Source organism: Erinaceus europaeus, chromosome 3 (genome assembly GCF_950295315.1).
Source record: "Erinaceus europaeus chromosome 3, mEriEur2.1, whole genome shotgun sequence".
Taxonomy (NCBI): Eukaryota; Metazoa; Chordata; class Mammalia; order Eulipotyphla; family Erinaceidae; genus Erinaceus; species Erinaceus europaeus.
In genome coordinates this window covers 89,041,596-89,060,845 of record NC_080164.1, presented here as the reverse complement: position 1 = coordinate 89,060,845, position 19,250 = coordinate 89,041,596, and the positions used below count along the sequence as shown (strand labels likewise).

At 37.6% G+C, this 19,250-nt stretch overlaps 1 protein-coding gene across 1 annotated transcript in view; it reads right to left on the bottom strand.

Annotated features, from left to right (window-relative positions):
• The window catches only part of PSME4 (proteasome activator subunit 4), a 118,781-nt gene that overhangs the window by 74,578 nt on the left and 24,953 nt on the right, over positions 1-19,250 (bottom strand). Inside the window, exons 5-16 of the mRNA XM_060187649.1 lie at positions 18,285-18,434; positions 16,216-16,279; positions 15,599-15,673; positions 14,552-14,674; positions 11,583-11,675; positions 10,772-11,037; positions 8,877-9,063; positions 7,171-7,260; positions 6,151-6,215; positions 5,730-5,880; positions 1,697-1,795; positions 856-925 (exon numbers count right to left, since the gene is read on the bottom strand). Coding sequence (XP_060043632.1) covers positions 856-925; positions 1,697-1,795; positions 5,730-5,880; positions 6,151-6,215; positions 7,171-7,260; positions 8,877-9,063; positions 10,772-11,037; positions 11,583-11,675; positions 14,552-14,674; positions 15,599-15,673; positions 16,216-16,279; positions 18,285-18,434 — 1,433 coding nt within the window. The remainder of the gene's footprint in view (positions 1-855; positions 926-1,696; positions 1,796-5,729; positions 5,881-6,150; positions 6,216-7,170; positions 7,261-8,876; positions 9,064-10,771; positions 11,038-11,582; positions 11,676-14,551; positions 14,675-15,598; positions 15,674-16,215; positions 16,280-18,284; positions 18,435-19,250) is intronic.

The following is a 19,250-nucleotide window of genomic DNA, read 5'->3' as shown; positions in this document are numbered from 1 at the left end:
CTGCTTCAACACTCGCAAAGCTTTCCCCCTGCAGGTGGAGACCAGGGGTTCGAACCCACATCCTTGTGCATTGTATTACAGCCACTCAACCAGGTGCGCCACCACCCGGCCCCTAATCCAAGTCTCTTTTAAAGGAGACTTTAAATTTCTTCTTTATGAAACAGAAATTGCTCTAGAGGAAATAGAAACTGAAATTTCAAGAAAATAAAAACACCAGCCAGATTTTCTCTCCACATCACACAAAATAGATATTTTTGGTGGCAACCCATAGAAGGTTCTAGATGTATCAAAGTGTTATTATTATTATTATTATTATTAGCCCCCAGGGTTATTGCTGGGGCTCAGTGCCTGTACTGTGAGTCCACTGCTCCTGGATACTATTTTTTTCACTTTTGTTAACCTTGTTGTTTATCGTTGTTATTATTGCTATCATTGTTGTTGGATAGGACAGACAGAAATCGAGAGAGATGGGGAAGAAAGAAGGAGAGAGAAAGATAAGACACCTTCAGACTTGCTTCACCACTTGTGAAGCAACCCCCTTGTAGGTAGGGAGCCGGGGGCTCGAACCAGGATCCTTATGCTTGTCCTTCCGCTTCGTACCATGTGTGCTTAACCCACTGTGCTATTGCCCGGTCCCCTCAAAATGTTAACTTAATATGAAATAAAACTTTGAAGCTACTGATCAACATGGCTAGTTTGTTTTCAACCCCTCTCTGGAATCAAGGAACTGGGAATGTGGAAGTGCTTGGTACATGAAAAAAAGCTTACAGATTAGCTTCATCAGAGTTCAAAAATCCAAGAGGGGAAAAACAGAAAAGGCAGAATGATAATAAGAATAACTTTAAGAATACTTACTCATTGTAAGCTGAGTTATAACACTGCAACAGTGAGGAACAAACAGCTTCAAAGACTCCTCTGGGCAGCACTGAAGACATTTGTATAGGTACATTTTAATTAAGAGTTTGAGGTAACTACTTATAACACAGTATATATTTTTATAATGTGTTTTCACACCACACCCACCAAAGCAAAGTAGCAATTAACCCTCCACCACAATCTAGAAGTGGCCCCTTCAGCTTTTACATCTACTTATGCCCTATGTAAAAAGCTTTAAAAAAAAAAAAAAAAGCCCAAATATCTAACTATTACAGACACTACCATTAGTTTCAGTGGCAAATATGGGATATAAGTTACTACTAAAAATTTTTTTGGGTGGGTGAGGGGAGAGGACAGGTCCTGGAAAAGGATGATAGTGGACCTAGTGGGGGTTGTATTGTTATGTAGAAAACTGAGAAATGTTGCGAATGTACAAACTAATGTATTTACTGTCAAAGGTAAAACATTAATCCCCCAATACAGGAAAAAATTATATATAAAAAAATCTGTTCATTTTAAGTATACTAAGGACTTCTTTTGGTGATTTAATAATGATCAACAAGATTGTGGGATAAGAGGAGTACAATTCCACACAATTCCCACCACCAAAGTGCCATATCCCATCCTCTCCACTGGAAGCTCCCCTATTCTTTATCCCTCTGGGAGTATGGACCAGAATTCTTTATGGGGAGTAGAAGGTGTTTGGTTTTGTAATTGCTTCTCCACTGGACAAAAGGACTTCTAAGTTAAGTAACCATATCAACATATTGGTTATAGGCTCAACTTTTCAGGAAAACAAACAAACAAACCCAGAACTCACCTTTACAGCAGCACGGCACATGTCTGCAACCATGCGGCCTGCTACTCTTGTTTCAAATATATGTGAAATAGAAAAATTAAAAACCTTCTGCAGAGCCACCTGTTAAGATATGAGAAAAATGTCTAATCAGCATTTTAATAAAATTAAATCATATAAGAAAACGACATTAAGACTATATTAAAGTTATCCAAATACGAAATCTTTAACCCAATGAAATTCTAAGTGTATGCTTAATAGTGCTACAGCAAAGCCAGTGAACAATCTTTTCACAAGACCCTCACATAATTTCTGAGACGCCAGATTTCATTTGCTACGGAAACAAAGTAGAAACTTAACAGCTGCTGAAAACACAATTTAATTATCTTACTGGCTAAACCCAACTTAACAAATGGAACCTTCTGCAATATTTAATACAGAGTTTGTGTCCTGACTGATTACTACCTATAAACATCCACCTCTTTACTAAGACTTGAAACAATCTGCTTAATTTTACAACCAATCATGTCCCAGAATTCTATCTGAACTGCTGAATAAAATACTGAGTTCTAGACATTTGTCAACAGTGCTGAAAAGTATAAACTCCTTTCAAAGATGCCAGTTCAATGAGATGTTTACTCAAATTTCTAGTTCCCTTTTTTTCTGAGGAGTCCAGATTAGGTACATGTGCAATTAATTCAATAGCTCTCGGGTGAAGTGTGGAGCTTCTTCTGAAGCCATGGGACTTTTAGGTGCTGCTGGGGTTTAAACCTTGCATACAGTAAGGTGGGCACTAAGTGAGAGAAATATCTGCGTGCTCCTATGATCATTTCTAAGAGCATAATCTTTGTAACTGTTTTATGCAGCGGCAAAGCACATTTGCTTTTAATAATAATATTAAAAAACCTAAATAAGTTATGATGTTTTCCTTTCTAACAAAGAGAAAGTAAACAAGAATGGAAATGCACTGTCGTCTTTAAAACTATCCTGAGGATCAGGGTGGTAGCATACTCGGTAGAGGGCACATGCTACCAAGTGAAAGGACCTGGGTTCAAGTCCCCACCTGTGGAGAGAGGAGGACAAGTGAGGAACAGTGCTGCAGCTGCCTCTTTTCCATTCTTTCTCTACCCCCAACCACTCTATTTGTCTTTATCTAAAAAGAAAATAAATGGGGGGTAGTGGTGGTGGTAGCTGGGTGTGGTAGATTCATCATGCAAGGACCAAGACCCAGCTGACCAAAAATGAGAAAACTGCCAGTAACAAAACAAACGAATATATCAGGCACCAGCCAATACCAAATGTTTGCATGTCTTAAGAGGAAAGCCCGTGGAATATGAGCCTGTTTTCTTTTGTTCCTACAATAACAACAAAGTCACAACTGATATGCAAAACATAGAAGTGGGCTTGATCTCAAATAACTTTGCACAGCCATAAACAAACATTAAACATCCAAGTGGTGAACACAGACAGAAATCTTCACCAAAGGCCAGCAGAATCTTGTTAAAGCCTCAGGCAACTGCTCACTGCCAAGGCCCACTCAAGCATAGGTTCCTGGCTCCAGAACTCACAGAGCATCAAGCATAATGGAAAGATAGAAAAAAAAAAAATCACTTCCCACTGATGGACCAAACAGCTTGGAGAAAATAAAATTATGAGACATCAAGAGGAACGTTTGCGCTCAGAGTGACAGAACTCAAGAAGTTATGTGCTGGGGAATTATGCAGAGGCAGTCACATCTGCCAAGCTGTCCCCTCAGGCTTTGCCACTTCCCGCGATATTCTTGCAGTGCCTTTTTCAACCAATCCTGTCCCAACATGTCACTCCTGGTTGTTGCCCTATAAAGTCCTTCTTCTTCCACCCCTTCTCTCTCTTGCCCACTTTTCACTTCGGCAAACGGACGCATGGTACGGTGCTGCGCGTAGCAGGAGGCGGCCATTTTTGCTACCTCCTCGTGGCCCGAACCTCTGCACTCTCACCCAACTCTGAGGTGCCCGTGCGAATAAAGATTTGTGTTCCCTCTTCACTCCAGATCTCCTCTCTCTCTTCTCTGCGGCGCAGCCCGACAATTATGTAGCCTCCTGAGCTAAATGTGAATTTACCTGGGCCCTGGGTCAGATTAATGCAGTAAACAATTAACTGTATTTATATAATTTCTTCAAGTTGGGGAGCTACTGTTACTGTCTGCCCTAATCCAGCTTTCTAGCCCTATTCTCAAATCTGACACCATCTTCCCATGCAGTAATTTTAGTCTACCTCCATGTTAACTATCAAGCTCAAACAAAAATCACTAAAAATCATTGGCCCCAGGGAAAATAGCTACAATAGACTTCTGACACCACCCCCCAAAAGAAAAATCTCTATTCTTACATTCTCTATTCCTACTTTCTGATTCTTACTGATTAAACATTTGGTCCTGCCTCAAAGCTGACTGCCTTTCAGACACCAACTTGCAGATACTAACTACTATGATTCCATCCTGAACTCCACGGGTGATGACCTCACTAATCTGTCTTGAAACCTCAGCTCTCCAGAACCCTACCCCAAGAGGGAAAGATAGAAAAAGGCTGAGAGTATAGATCCACCTGCCAACATCCGTGTCCAACAGAGAACCAATTACAGAAGCCAGGCCTCCTACCTCTTGTACCCCCCCCAAAATTTTGGTTCATAATCCCAGTGGGAAAGAAATGTTAGGGGAAGGTGACCAGAGGGCTCTGAAACCCAATTCCATCAGGACCTAGAAAGAGAAGACAAAGAAGAAAGAAAGAAAGAAAGAAAGAAAGAAAGAAAGAAAGAAAGAAAGAAAGAGAGAAAGAGAGAAAGAGAGAAAGAGAGAAAGAGAGAAAGAAAGAAAGAAAGAAAGAAAGAAAGAAAGAAAGAAAGAGAGGAAGGAAGGAAGACATTTGAAAGTAGTTAATAGGTGTAGCTGTGACTTAAAATGAAAGAGAAGGCCGGACCATAGGAAAAATTAGAATATCAATAGACAGATAATTAAAGAAATAATAGCCAGTATCTATGGCCTTGGGAGAGTCACTGTAGTTTCCAATGGAGGGAATGGGGACACAGAACTCTGGTGGTGAGAATGGTGTGGAGTTGTACACCTGTTATTCTGTAATTTTGTGAATCACTAATAAAAATTTTAAAAATAAAAAAGAGGAACAGTTGCATGAGAGGGCTGACAGAGAAGAGCAGGACAAAATTCCTATTTAAAAAAGTATTAGCAAGGCCAGGCAAAGATGCACCTGATTAATGGCAGACTTTACAGTGTGCAAGGACCCAGGTTCAAGCCCCTGGTTCCCACCTGCAGGGGGGATGCAGATTTTTACCCAGAAAATTCTATCCAGCTAGGTTATCTATCAAGTCTTCTGGTTTTTAAGATTTTATTTATTAATGAAAAAGGAAATTGTAGAAAAGATTATTAATGAAAGTATCAATCAGGTTTGAAGGATGATGTGACTTCTAGACAAAGAACAGATAAAAGAATTCATTAACACTAAAATAGCTTTATAATACTAAAGGGATTTATTTAAAATGCAGATACAGAATATATTCTCATATGAAGTAAATAAACAAAGCAGGGAGCAAGAAAGTCCAGTACAGGTAAATCTTTGATCTCAGAGAGCAAAAATAGTTATCAAGGAGGACTGGGGAAGGGCTATACATATGAAGGAGGTTCAATGGAATTGTCAAAGGAAGTGGTGTGGTGCCATATTTTGAAGAGATGTGAAATTATACTCTTTTTTTTTTGCCTCCATATCGCTGGGACTCAGTGCACTATGAATCCACTGCTCCTAGCAGCCACCTCTTTTCCATTATTATTGCTGCTGGTGTTGTTGGATAGAACAGAGAGAAATCAAGAGGTGGGGAAGATAGAGAGGGAGAGAGAAAGATAAGATATCTGCAGACCTGCTTCACCGCTTGTGAAGTGTAGGTGAATTTGAAAAACAGAATTTGGGAATAACTAACTTGATGTGTACATTCAAAGTAACCAAAATTGAATTAAAAAATATCACAGGCAAGATTGGAATTTACTATTTTGAAGCAATGAATGCATTCTTACCATAAATATTTCCTTAGAACATTGTGTAAGGATTGTACTAAATGTAGATGACAGTCCTAATTCAACCAAACTCTCCAAGTGAGTCATTTTCTCAGTTTCTGTCTCTTCTCTTGTTTGTTCCAATGTGCTACTTTCTATAAGTCCAAAGCATCTAAAATAATCCAAACAAAGCATAATTTAGCAATTAAAAACTAGGTTAAGTTTTGCTGAGAGTTAGATTAACTTGTTTTAAGAGGGCAAAAGTAATAGTTACTTTATTTCTACATAGCTCACAAATCAATTTTCCTTTTGTAGGTTCAGAAATGCAATCCTCTGGGTGCAATTAAATACAGGTTTTTAGGAGAGGAAGACAGAAGTTGCAGGGGCAGAGCAGTCATTGTTTGAAAGCCAGATAAAAGTACAGTCTGGAGTATATGCTTACCTGTCCATAAACTGTAAGACAAAATCCTCAAATTCAGCTGTGGCTGAACAAAGTTCTCGTTCCACCTATATAAAATGCCAATATAGGAGAAAATTAAAAGTGGCTTCTGACTAGTTTTTCCTGAACTATAAATTTAATCAGTGGCAAAGAAATCAGATCTGGCAGTATCTTATTGTCTACCACATGAAAAAGGACCTAGCGCCACATTACAGAGAATAAAAACAATTCAAACTATTTTCTAGAAATCAAAGTTAATGGTATTTAATGAATTTTATAGAGGCCCCAAAGAGAAATGGCAAACAAGTCACTTCTATTATAAGGGTTTACAAGCTGCTGGTACATATATTAAAAGAATCAACTGGGGGAGGAGGCAAGGAGTAGTGCAACTGATTAAATGCATACAGTACAGTGTGCAAGGATCTGTGTTCAAACCTGGTCCCACCTACAGGGGGGAAGCTTCACTAGAGGTAAAATGAGTCCTGTGAGGGTCTTTCTCTCTCCTTTTCTATCTCCCCTGCCCCTCTTGATTTCTGTTTCTACCTAGTAAATAATCAATAAAATAATTTAAAATAAAGAATAATCTATTATAAAATATCCAAACAATATTAGTCAAGTAGTAACATGACTGCAACAAATAAAATAGTTCTAAATGAACTTGACTGCAATAAAAGAAAGTTCTCTTTATTAAGATGCCTATCCTCTCAATAGACTTATTCCAAAAATGGAAAAACATCACTCATCACCTCTGCTTAACCAATCAAAAAGTGACAAAAACTTAACACATCTCCAGTTGTCATTTGTGTACAAAAATGGACTACTTCTGACCCATCTTCTGTATTGAGTACTCCTAATGAAGACCTAGTCTTCCATATATACCACTCCAGTAATAGCACAGCCAGTTTATTTTATTAGAACCTATTCACTGTTGTTTTTAAGCTATCAAATGTTAGCAGGCCCACACACAAAAAGAATTAGAACTCAGTCAACCAACTTTTTTCTATAGCATGAAAGCACACTTACTTCAGTGAGGTCATTTCTTTCCTGCAGTACAGATGAACAGTCTACTAGAGGCACCAGAGTGGAAAATGTTGCTATAAACTGGAATGTGATCTGCGGGAATATGCGGAAGATTAGTTCCATCTATTTCTAAAAGTAACTAATACAAAGACACTAATTAGAAATGTCTATTTCAGAAAGAATGGTATACCACAAGCTAAGATGAAGACAAATCAAGGGAGTCGGGCAGTAGTGCAGCGGGTTAAGCGCACATGGCGCAAAGCACAAGGACCGGCGGAAGGATCCCGGTTCGAGCCCCAGGCTCCCCAACTGCAGCAGTCGCTTCACAGGCAGTGAAGCAGGTCTGCAGGTGTCTATTTTTCTCTCCCCGTCTTCTTCTCCTCTCTCCATTTCTCTGTCCTATACAACAACGAACGACATCAACAACAATAATAGTAACCATAACAAGGCTACAAGGGCAACAAAAGGAGGAAAAAATGGCCTCTAGGAGTAGTGGATTCATGGTGCAAGCACCAAGCCCCAGCAATAACCTTGAAGGCAAAAAAAAAAAAAAAAAGGACAAATCATTTTGAAGTCTTTTTGGAAACTTTTCAATTATAATTGAACATCTGAAGTTTCCTAACAATTTATTACTACTGGTTTGGTAATGAAGTCATGAGAAATTGATCTGCATAGTTACATATTAGGTTGAAGCTAAAAGTTCTCTATTTTAGTTATCAAAAAATCCCTTAGGCTCCTATCCAGAATGCAGCATTCACTAAGAGTGAACAGAGTGCTACCGGAGAAGTTTGAAGTGAAGGAAGAGGAGAGATGAACAATATCGTACGTGGGAAGATTTAGACCCTTGCCACCAGAATCAACAAATAATAATATCAAGGTTTTGTTTGAACATTTCTGCTGAATGAAGATAGTACATGTATCAACTAAGCATTCATAGATCTAAATTTTGGTACCTATATAGACGTAACTGCACATTTAATTATAGTTATAAATATGTATATAACTACATCTGATTAAAGAAAACATATTTGGGAGTTAAGCGGGTTAAGCACAGGTGGCACAAAGCTCAAGGACTGGTGTAAGGATCCTGGTTCGAGGCCCCAGCTCCCCACCTGTGCTTCACAGGTGGTGAAGCAGGTCTGCAGGTGTCTATCTTTCTCTCCTCCTCTCTGTCTTCCCCCTCTCTCCCTTTCTCTCTATTCTCTCCAACAATGAAGACATCAATAACAACAATAATAAAAAAGGGCAACAAAAGAGAATAAATAAATAAATAAAATTAAAAAAAAAAAGAAAACAGAATCTCGAGATGGCTGGTGGTGCACTTGGTTAAGCACACATGTTACAATGTGCAAGGACCCGGATTCAAGCCCTCAGTCCCCACCTGCAGGGGGAAAGCTTCACAAGAGGTGGAGCAGTGCTGCAGGTATCTCTCTTGTCTCTCTCCCTCTCTATATCCCTCTTCCTCTCAATTTCTGGCTGTCTCTATCAAATCAGTGTAGTAAAATAATAATAAATAAAACAAAATCTCTGTGACAACAATCCTGTAAACCAACATTTCTTAATAAAGTGACAACAAAGGAAACAAAAAATCTTTAAACCTCTAAAAGCCAAAATGTACACTGTACCATATTCTCTAGAATACCAAGAGAAACTAACATGATATCAATCAAAACAATTTCAACATCAACAAGCAATATTAATATGCTCACCATGCATTTACTAAAGTCATTTGGATCCACCCCAGGCAATGCTCTCATCAACAGAGGTAGCATGTGTGTTGGACCTTCAGGAAACCATTTGCCTCCCGATACCAAGCTGCGGGCCACGCCAATGACACAACTTAAAGTAGCAGTGAGCTGGTGGGGTTCTGTTAAAGTTTCTAGTGCAGGGTAAGTTCTACAATTTGCAAAAAGAAAAAAAAAAAAAAAATTCTGTCACAGGTAAATATGCATAATATATTAACTATACTGAACTCAAAATATCTGTAGTTAAATTTTGCCCTCAGATGGCACACTTAGTTAAGTGCACATATCACCATGCACAAGGGCCCAGGCTCAAGCCCCCGGTCCTCACCTGCAGGGACAAAGCTTCATAAGTAGTGAAGCAGTGCTGTAGGTGTCTCTCTGTCTTTCTCTTCCTATCTCCCCACCCTCTCAGTTTCTCACTGTTCTATCAGATAAAATAAATAAACTTAAAAAAGATAATACAATCACAAAAACAAAAAGGCACAGAGGATATTCCATATTTCCGCAACACTCTGTTACCTTTCTTCACAAAAATTTCTAACAGTACAAAAGAACAAACTAGTGGGTTCCACATTAGTTCAGCTACCTTAATCCACATGTTCAGAGGGCTGCATGGAGTAGTCAGGAATGAGTTACAACTATTCCATTTTTTTTTCCTGTCACTATGAGGGCTTTAACATTTTGGACCCAATTTTTCAGAGAGATAGAGAAAGAAACAGGCAGGAGAAACACCACTGTACCAATGCTTCACCCTGTGCTATGGGGGCCGAGGCGTGAACCTGGCTCAGGATGGCAAAGCAGGAGCTCTCCTAGGTAAGCTTTCTAGCCAGCCTCCACTTTCTCCTTTTATAGAAAAAACAATCTCACTGAAATATTAAAATTTCTCATTTTCTATATTAAAAAAAATAAGTTTACTTATTTGAGACAGAGGGCGAGCCAGAACAGCATATATCAGGCCACACTTGCGTACAAGTATACTGTGTTCTACCATAGAGTGAACTATCCAGCTGCCTCATTTATACTTTTTTTGGGGAAAAAAAATGGTTATTTTGAAACTGACAACCAACTATCAGAAATATACAATAATATCACTGACCCTAGAGTGAACTATTTTATTTGTTATTTCCTTTCGTAGTATACTCTAATTTCATCTCAGGTGGTTCACTTTCTAACAAAGTCCCAAAACCTAGATATACACCAGTTTCTGTGAGAGAGAGCATATGTTCACACGTATCCATAAACTACTGCAAAATATATACCTAAAAGAAGTACACTAGAGTTTGCAGTGAGTACCCCCCTAACACTTCTTCTCCACTATTCCAAGCTTTGGGTCCATGATTGCTCAACAATTTGTTTGGCTTCGTATGTTAACTCTCTTTTCAGTCACCAGGTTCCAGATGTCATCAGGATGCCGGCCAGGCTTCCCTAGACTGAAGACTCCACCAATGTGTCCTGGAGCTCCGCTTCCCCAGAGACCCACCCTACTAGGGAAAGAGAGAGGCAGACTGGGAGTATGGACCGACCAGTCAACGCCCATGTTCAGCGGGGAAGCAATTATAGAAGCCAGACCTTCTACCTTCTGCAACCCACAATGACCCTGGGTCCATGCTCCCAGAGGGATAGAGAATGGGAAAGCTATCAGGGGAGGGGGTGGGAAATGGAGATTGGGTGGTGGGAATTGTGTGGAATTGTACCCCTCCTACCCTATGGTTTTGTTAATTAATCCTTTCTTAAATAAAAAAAATAAAAAAAACAAAAATAAAGAGAACCCAACAGAAAAAAAATGATAGAAGGAAAACACATAATCAGATTACCCTAGCTTTGGCAGAAGCTCTAGGAAAACATGATGTTGCACTTACCTTTCAAGTACAGGGGGTATTACTAACTCAGGTCTCATGAGTGCAAGATTCTGCAGAGCCTGGGCTGCTTCTAAACTACCAGTTTTGCTAAACATAGCCAAGAGGACAGGCTGAATAATGCATTGTACAAAGTCTGTGACATCTTGATCAGTAAGCTTATGGCTTTCAGGCACAGGAGTTAGCCAAGAAGGTTTCTTGTATCTTTCATGATGCAATCTTCTAACAATACTGTTTGGCAACCGCTGAAGTAGTTTCATTAGCTTGTTCTGGGGACACAGAAGCAGAAAGTTTTAGGCAGATTCTCTTTACCATACACAGATAATAACAGTTCTTCTCTAACCTCCCATGTCAACTTTTTTTTTTTAATAACAGCTACTGAAATCTTATTTAAAATAACTGGAGAGCAAATTACACAGAATAAAATATTCTATAATATTTATGTAAAAGAATTACATCTACACTTATTAGTAACAATTAAAGAAGACTTACTTCAAATTTATTTTATTTCTTTGTATTACAAGAATCTTCCATGACAAAACCCTTTCTGTGTAACTTTTAAAAAAGTGACAAGACGAAACAGAAAGAAAATTTCAAGCTTTGGGGGCATTTTGCCACTAGGAGACAGCACAAGTTTGAGCTTAATCTATTTGCATATGGTTTACTACAAGTCATTCACATATAGCTAAAGTTCATATTAAGGACAGAGGACATGCTGCAAATTATGGCACCACTTTAGGCAATAGTTAAGTATAAAAATAAATAAATAAATAAATAACTTCCAATCCCTAGACTGAAAAGTAAATGTACTCACCAGCCAGCGCCCATTATTTGAGGGATGGTAAAAAGATGTGATGCTGTTGAACAAGCCAGCCAAGTGTTTTTGCACTAGCTTACTTGGTCCACCCTGTGTACACAAACACAAATATTAGAACCCACACTGCACTGTGCAATTAAAGAGATCACCAGGTTCAATCCGTCACATAAGAGTAAATAAAATTTCATATTGGGAAAAAAAAATCAAATCAGTTCAAAACATCATACTAAAAATAAGGGATACTTTGTGAGACCAAATTAAATTGTAAAGTATTTTTTACAATTTAAAAATTGTAAAGAAAATTGTAAAGTATTTTTTACTCTTCTGTTGACAAATAATTCTTGTCTTTAGCATAACCATCTTAAAATAAGCAAGAGTGCTAACATCAGACATAAAAAAGCAGTCCTTAAATGACTGGAGAACTGAATTTCTCACTACATGAAATGAAGAGGTGAGATTTACATAACCAAGTCACCTATTTTACAATTCCTTTTATGTACGTATGATGGTACCAAAGATTAAGCCTATACCTTCAGACATGCAAAACTCTACTCCTCTATTTCTAAATGCTTCAAATTATCAAACCTGTTATATCTGACCACACTTTGACTCAAAAGAATAAATTTTATTTCTTAATCCATAACCAAAACATGCAAAACAACTGATCCAAGATTATATAGCCTGGGGTGGGGGTAAGGAAAACAGCTAACATTCACCTTAACACGTTGAATGTGGGGAATCAGGCAGTAGCGCAGCGGGTAAGTGCAGGTGGCGCAAAACACAAGGCCTGGCCTAAGGATCCTAAGTTCGAGCCCCTGGCTCCCCACCTGCAAGGGAGTCACTTCACAGGTGGTAAAGCAGGTCTGCAGGTATCTTTCTCTCCCCCTCTCTGTCTTCCCCTCCCCTCTCCATTTCTCTCTTGTTGGATAGTATGCCAGCTCCCCCTGGCTTCTGCTTAACCATATGCCTATATAGGGATAGATTCAATCCCATTCAAAGCTTTGGTCTATTTACATAAATCACTTTTACATTTACATAAAGCACTCCAGGGCATTGGTGGTTCAGTGATAGGATTCTCGCCTGCTCTGCCCCCTCCTTGTCACACTCTGATTTTCACCAGTCACTTTTCTCTCCACCCTCTCTATGTCACATCCTGTTTCCATCCTACTTGGCAAGTATATATAAAGACAGCATTGTGAGTTTTAGAGTACTTGAGTTTAGCTTAGCTCGTCTTAGATTGTGCTGCATCCTGCATGAATAAAGAGATAACTGCCTACAGCTCAACCATGAGTCCCTGGTCGTCTGTTACCCGCCCATGAAGCCAGCCCGGCGAAAATAACCTAGCCCGGAGAAAACAACACTCTCTGTCCTATCCAACAACAAGGACATCATCTACAACAATAAAAAAAAAAACAAGGGCAACAAAAGGCAATAAATAAATAAATAAAATATTAAAAAAAAAAAAAAAAAGTTGAACATGGCTGGGGATATTATCTGTTTCAAGATAACAGACATAAGACCGAATGTGGAGTTTCTTTACGATTATATGAGTCTACACTGGAGAGATGCCTGCATTGCCATGCATGTAACCCAGGTTCTAACCCCAGTACCACATGGGAAGTGTAATGGAACCAGGAAGACCAGGTGCTGTGAAATGTGAAGCCCGAGTGAAAGGTGAAATGTGAAGCCCGAGTCCTTATGCACAAAAATTAAAACCCAATCCCATACCTCACTGGGGAAAGCTTTAGTGCTGTGGTGTCTTTCTTTCTCTGTCTGAAAATGTCAGCCCAGAGCAGCAAGACAACAACAGAAAAGTCACCCTGCAGAAGTCCACATCCATGTTTCTCAAACAAGAGAGCAACCTCTAAGAGACCATAACGACTTCATAACAAAGTAACAAACTTTTCAAAATTCTAACATATTAGCATGTTGATTTAAACATATTTCATTAAGATATAATCAAATCCTTAACACAAAATGAAAGTGCCATTGAGATAAACAATATGAGAAAGATCAGTAAGACTAATTAAAATAAGGCCATTATCTAATTCCATGGCTTCTAAAAAACTTTTTAACTTAGGCATGTGTATGACCCATGTTCAAGCCCAGCTCCCACTACACTGGAGGAAGCTTTGGTGCTATGGTTTCTTCACCGCCGCCCCATCTATATCTTACAAAAAAAATTTTTTTAACTCAGTTTCTGTAAGACAGTAAGAATCTGTTCTTACTAAATATTAAGAAGAACATGAGGTGTTTTTTTCTACTTAATAGTGAAATAAAAGGAGGGCACTTTTTAAAAAAAATCTTATAATAATGAAGTTTAAATGTTAAACTTCTTGTAATTATTCTGCATTTTCCAGCAAAAATAACCCAACAATGTAACCTGGGAAGAAAAAATATCTAAACAGAATAGTAACTAAAAAGTAAAAACATCGGTACATTGCTTAAGCAATGCAAATGACAATTTTTAAAACTATAGCACAAAATTAGTAAGTTTCTGAAAGACAACACTGAAGTTCTAGGCATATGGGCATATTTTTACTTTCAATGATGTCTGCATAAATGATCCTTCACTAACATGACTTTGTTATTAAGTTATGTTATGTGAGCATTAATACTGAGGGCATTAATACTGAGCATACAGACAGAACTGAGCTCTACCCCCACCAGTGTCACTATTGATATCTGACTTTGAAAAGGTCCTTTTGTCTATGTGTTTGATTATTACTTTGTGAAACAGTGAAACACATTCTGAATCTCTCAAATATTCTTTTTCATTGGCTATGGAGATTTATTTATAATTATTTTTCAGAGTACAATAAGCTCAAATTTACTATATGAGAAAATATCCATGACTCATGTGACCAAAAAGCTACTTACATCAACTTATATGACCATACAGAATTTTTGTATGATTAACAAAAATTAACATGAACTATATAAGACCAATATAGTGTATTACAAACCATCATAGCAGTAATCCATATTACAGCATGTCCTATATCATAAGCATTTGTTAAAAACCTTGGAACTAACACTTGACTACTTCCCACTGGAAGGTTCAAGCTTCTCAGAATTCTCGTAAAAATCTTAAAAAGAAAAAATAAAGAATATATATCAATACAGCTAAACATAATAAGGCAAAACATAGATAATTGCAGTTAAAAATGACTTTTTATTCCTTTCTCTCAATGCACACAGAATTATTTTTCCTATGTCCTCATTTTATACTAAGATGCACAAAATGCAATTATCTCCTTCAATGGTGCTTACTTTTCACCCTCAAAATTTTAGGGCTGGCCTGATTATTTTCCCCCTAGGAATGTTTTTTTTTTTTTTAATCTATCATCTTAGCACAGGATTTTAATACAGTTAAACTTAACATTTTTGAATCTGTCAATAAGAATTTACAGAAGGCCCCAAAGGAGAAATCATTAGATACTAAGGGTCACAATCCAGGCAAAGAGAGCCTTTATATTCAAGTCCAATCTCTGGTCTTCTGAGAACATGTGCATTAGAATCACCAGGATGCCCCAACAATAGCCCCAGAGCCTCACGGGTGATTCTACTGCAGATGAAAGAATCCCGAAGACGGAATGTTAGTAATAATGCATCTAGACAAGTCTGGGCTTTGTTTACTGTTGGAAATCATTTCTAAAAGTGGGGAGCATACTGCAACAGCAACCAAATGCAAGTCACAAAATCCGCTAGAAGATGTGATGAGTGTGTATATATAGTAAAATAATCCACACTTTCTCAATTACTCATTCTGAAACTTCATGTCCTATGTAGTTAAGACAAAAACATTATGATCCCTTGATATGATCCAATCATAGTTTGAAAGTAAATTAATTTATTCTCATTAAATATATAGAACTACTGGCCAAAATATATAAATATATTTATGTGGCACTAGCATAAGCATACAAAACACACTTCTCCTTAAAGGTCTGAAGCATAGGTTTATATGGTATAGGTTGTATTGTGTTATATGTTCAAATGTTTTTAATTACCTTTGGTACATACGGATCCCAATCTATGTACCCTATATTATCTGTAGCCAGCCGAGCAAAGAGATTTACTAGTTGCTGAAAGTAAACAAAAGGAGAAAGTTAACTATATCCATTTCTAGTTAAGTGTGCCGGTCAAACACGCCCATATTCATTTGTTCTTTTCACAAATCACAATTAGCACAAGTCAATGTAATTTAGGACTCAGTTTTCTTTTTTAATTCTCCAAAGTTCTGATTCTTGTCACCTAGTTAAAATTTCCTGCCACCTAGTCAAAATCAATCGCAGCTGAAATGCTTACAAAAACAGGAGGAAGAAATGTTAATTGAGTGAGCCTGTAAGAAGATAGCCACTATGTGTCTAGTGCCACTCTAGTGTAAGCACAAAAGGAAACAAACAAAAGACAGGGCTTGCATTTCGTGCATTTCACAATATGTGCACATAATTCCAGATACTGGTAAAACCAAAACAAAGGTCTACTTTGTTAAAATACAAGTTAATGTTTTTAAATTTATTACAATATTACTAATCATCAATTCTAAGGAACTAGAGTTACTTATAAGCGATGTGTTCTGTTTCTAAACTAAGAAGTAGAAAGACAAAATAAAAGGAATACTCACCCCCTCCCACTGTGGGAGATTTTGCACTGAAACCCAAAGGCCAATTAATTCATCAAACCAAAGTCTGAAGAAGAAAAATGTTGTTATGAATAGCAAGTGATTTATAGAAAGTGGTTCAAAGCCAGGTATCCTTTGTATTTTTAATCTACTATTCTTACTGATAACTACACAACCTAGAAAAAGTAATACTGAACGTTACAAACTTAATGAAATAAGACTTTTTTTGTCTGATTCTTCCCCTTTCAATATACTTATGCTAAAAGAGTAATCAAACTTTATTCCACTGTCAGTTACATTGCTAGCCCTATGAGCTATTTATAAATTTATTCAACATAGTCACCTCTTTCCTCTTTGATATTTTCCTGAATCATCTACCTATTTTCCTTTATTTAATTTTCTTTAATAAACCAACTGGCAATTATGACACTCATTAGCATTAACACAACTGGTCCACTAAGGGGAAGAGAAAGGGGGGAGTAACTAAGTGCTGAGTGGAATTATAATGGAGGAAGCTCTCAAATTAAAAGAAGAAAATTATAGAGCAAGAAAATGTCTGAATGTCATCTGATCTTTACCAATGTCTAATTTTTTTTCAGTTTCTCAAATTTTTGAGTATGACAATTTTATAAATATACAGTTTTATACAACTTGGTGATTTGATCTCTCACTAAAGAAAATATGAGAAAGGGGTGGGGGTATAGCATAATGGTTATGCAAAGAGACTTTCATGCCCAGGTTAAATCCCACACACCACACATAAGCCAGATCTGAGCAGTGCTCTGGTTAAAAAAAATAATAATAAGAAAAGAAAATATGAGAAAAAATAAGAACCCACCACAAAGTAAAAATTACTTCTATTATCCTCTCAATCTTTTTTTTTTTTTTAATGTTTTTCTTTGTAGCTTTATATACCAAGATCTTCAATTAAAAATCCTTGGCAGTGGGCAGTTGTGCATATGATAGAGTGCACACATTGCAGTGCATGATACAGATTCAAGTCCCCAGTCCCCACCTGTAGCTGAGAAGTTTAATGAGCGGGGAAGTAGTCCAGCAGGTATATGTATATCTCTTCTTTCTTATCTCCCCCTCCTCACTCAATTTATGTCCAATCCAAAATAAATGAATAAATAAATACTCAATATGGTACAATAGCTACAAGTTAAAAAAAAACTTTTTCTTTCCCTAAAATCTTTTTTTTAAATCTTTTTAATTATTTATAGGATAAACAGCCAGAAATCAAGAGGGAAAGGGCTGATAGGGAGGAAGACAGAGAGATAACTGCACCACTGCTTTACCCTTTCAAAGCTTTCCCCTGCAGGCGGGGACAGGGGGCTTTAACCTGGGTCCTTGCACATTGTAACATGTGTGCTCAACTAGGTGTGCCACCACCCAGCCCACTGTCTCCACCTGCAGGGGAAAGATTTGTTATAGATAATAAATCTATACAATTTATTAGAGCTGGGGAGACAGCAAATTGATTATAGCAAAAGACTTTCTTGCCTGTCACTCTGTGGCCAAACATTCAATCCCCAGGACCACCATAAACCAGAGCTGAGCAGTGCTCTAGTTTCTCTATCTCAACCTTTATATACCTCTGTCATTAAAATAAGTATTTTAAAATGGGAAAGGAAAATTCCCTTTAAGAAAAAAATCTATACAATTTATATATCACCATCTATTTGCTGACATTTTCTATTTCTTCTTCACTGACTTCTGAAAACTCTCATCTCTATTTACAATTTTATGTTTAAATATGGTAATTTTCACATACCACAAGCATAAAACTAATGGCTGAAATAGCAATTTTTTTATTTTGTAAGACTTACTTTTAATTTTTATGAGACAGACACACCAAAGCAGCACTCCAGCATAAGCACACTGAGGACTGAACCCACGGTTTCCTCATACAAGCAAGATCTATATGCCCTACCCAGTGAGGTTACCTATATATATCAAACCATCTTTACAAAATTCTGCTGCTTAATATTTTACTTTCCCCATAATTTTAGTTTATCTTTGTGTCAATTTCTTGCTGTATTCTAGAATTAGTTAAGATATGGCATACTTACTTAAAGCCTTTATGATGAAGTTCTGGAGGAAGGGAGGTAGGAAGAAATATTTCAAAATAAGTGATGGCCTTCTGCATTGTTACATCAAAAGGGCACATTAGTGGTCGCCATTCTTCTAACATCTCAGCTGTGGCATCCACTGGAAAATATCTAAGAGAGTAGAAGGTTTCCATGTATCTGATTACTGGCTATAAATTGTACAACTCAATGTATTAATGCTCTTAAAAAAAGGTAGAGGGAAATGAACTTCATATATCATATTACCTACTATAGTCTGCAGAATACATATATATTTACAACTTTAAATTAAACACCCTGCCACAGTTAGGACAAGGTCAATTTTGTTCATGGGAATACTACAACGTTGGTAAAACTCAGAAAAAAAAACACAGTACTCAAATCACCTACATATATGTAAACAAAGTGCTATAGATTCTACTCTTGCTATAGATTCTACTCATGAACAATAGGAAAAAAAAAAAATCTCACAATTGAGACTACAAAAGAAATGACTTGTCAGTGAAGTAAGGGAATATCAGCCTAAGAATTTTCAGATACCTGTGGACAATCCATTTTACCCTCCAGGATAACAGAACAGAATCCTCTTTTATATGAGCATCAGATTAGAAAAACTGGTCCTGTTGTCTTATAAAACGATTCAATTTTTTTAAATAAGTGGGAGAGTCCCTAAGGTAGAGAAGACCTATTAAATTAAAACTTCCAAGTGTGGGGCTGGGTAGTGGCTCATTTGGCAGAGAGCACACTTTATTATACACGAGGATCTGGGAGGTAAGCCCCTGTTCCCCATCTGCAGGTGGGTGGGAGGGTTGAGAGGGAAGCCCAAGGACCAGTATAAGGATCCTGGTTTGAGCCCCCGGCTCCCCACCTGCAGGGGGGTCGCTTCATAAGTGGTGAAGCAGATCTGCAGTGTTTTTTTAATCTTTTTCCGTGTCTTCCCATCCTTTC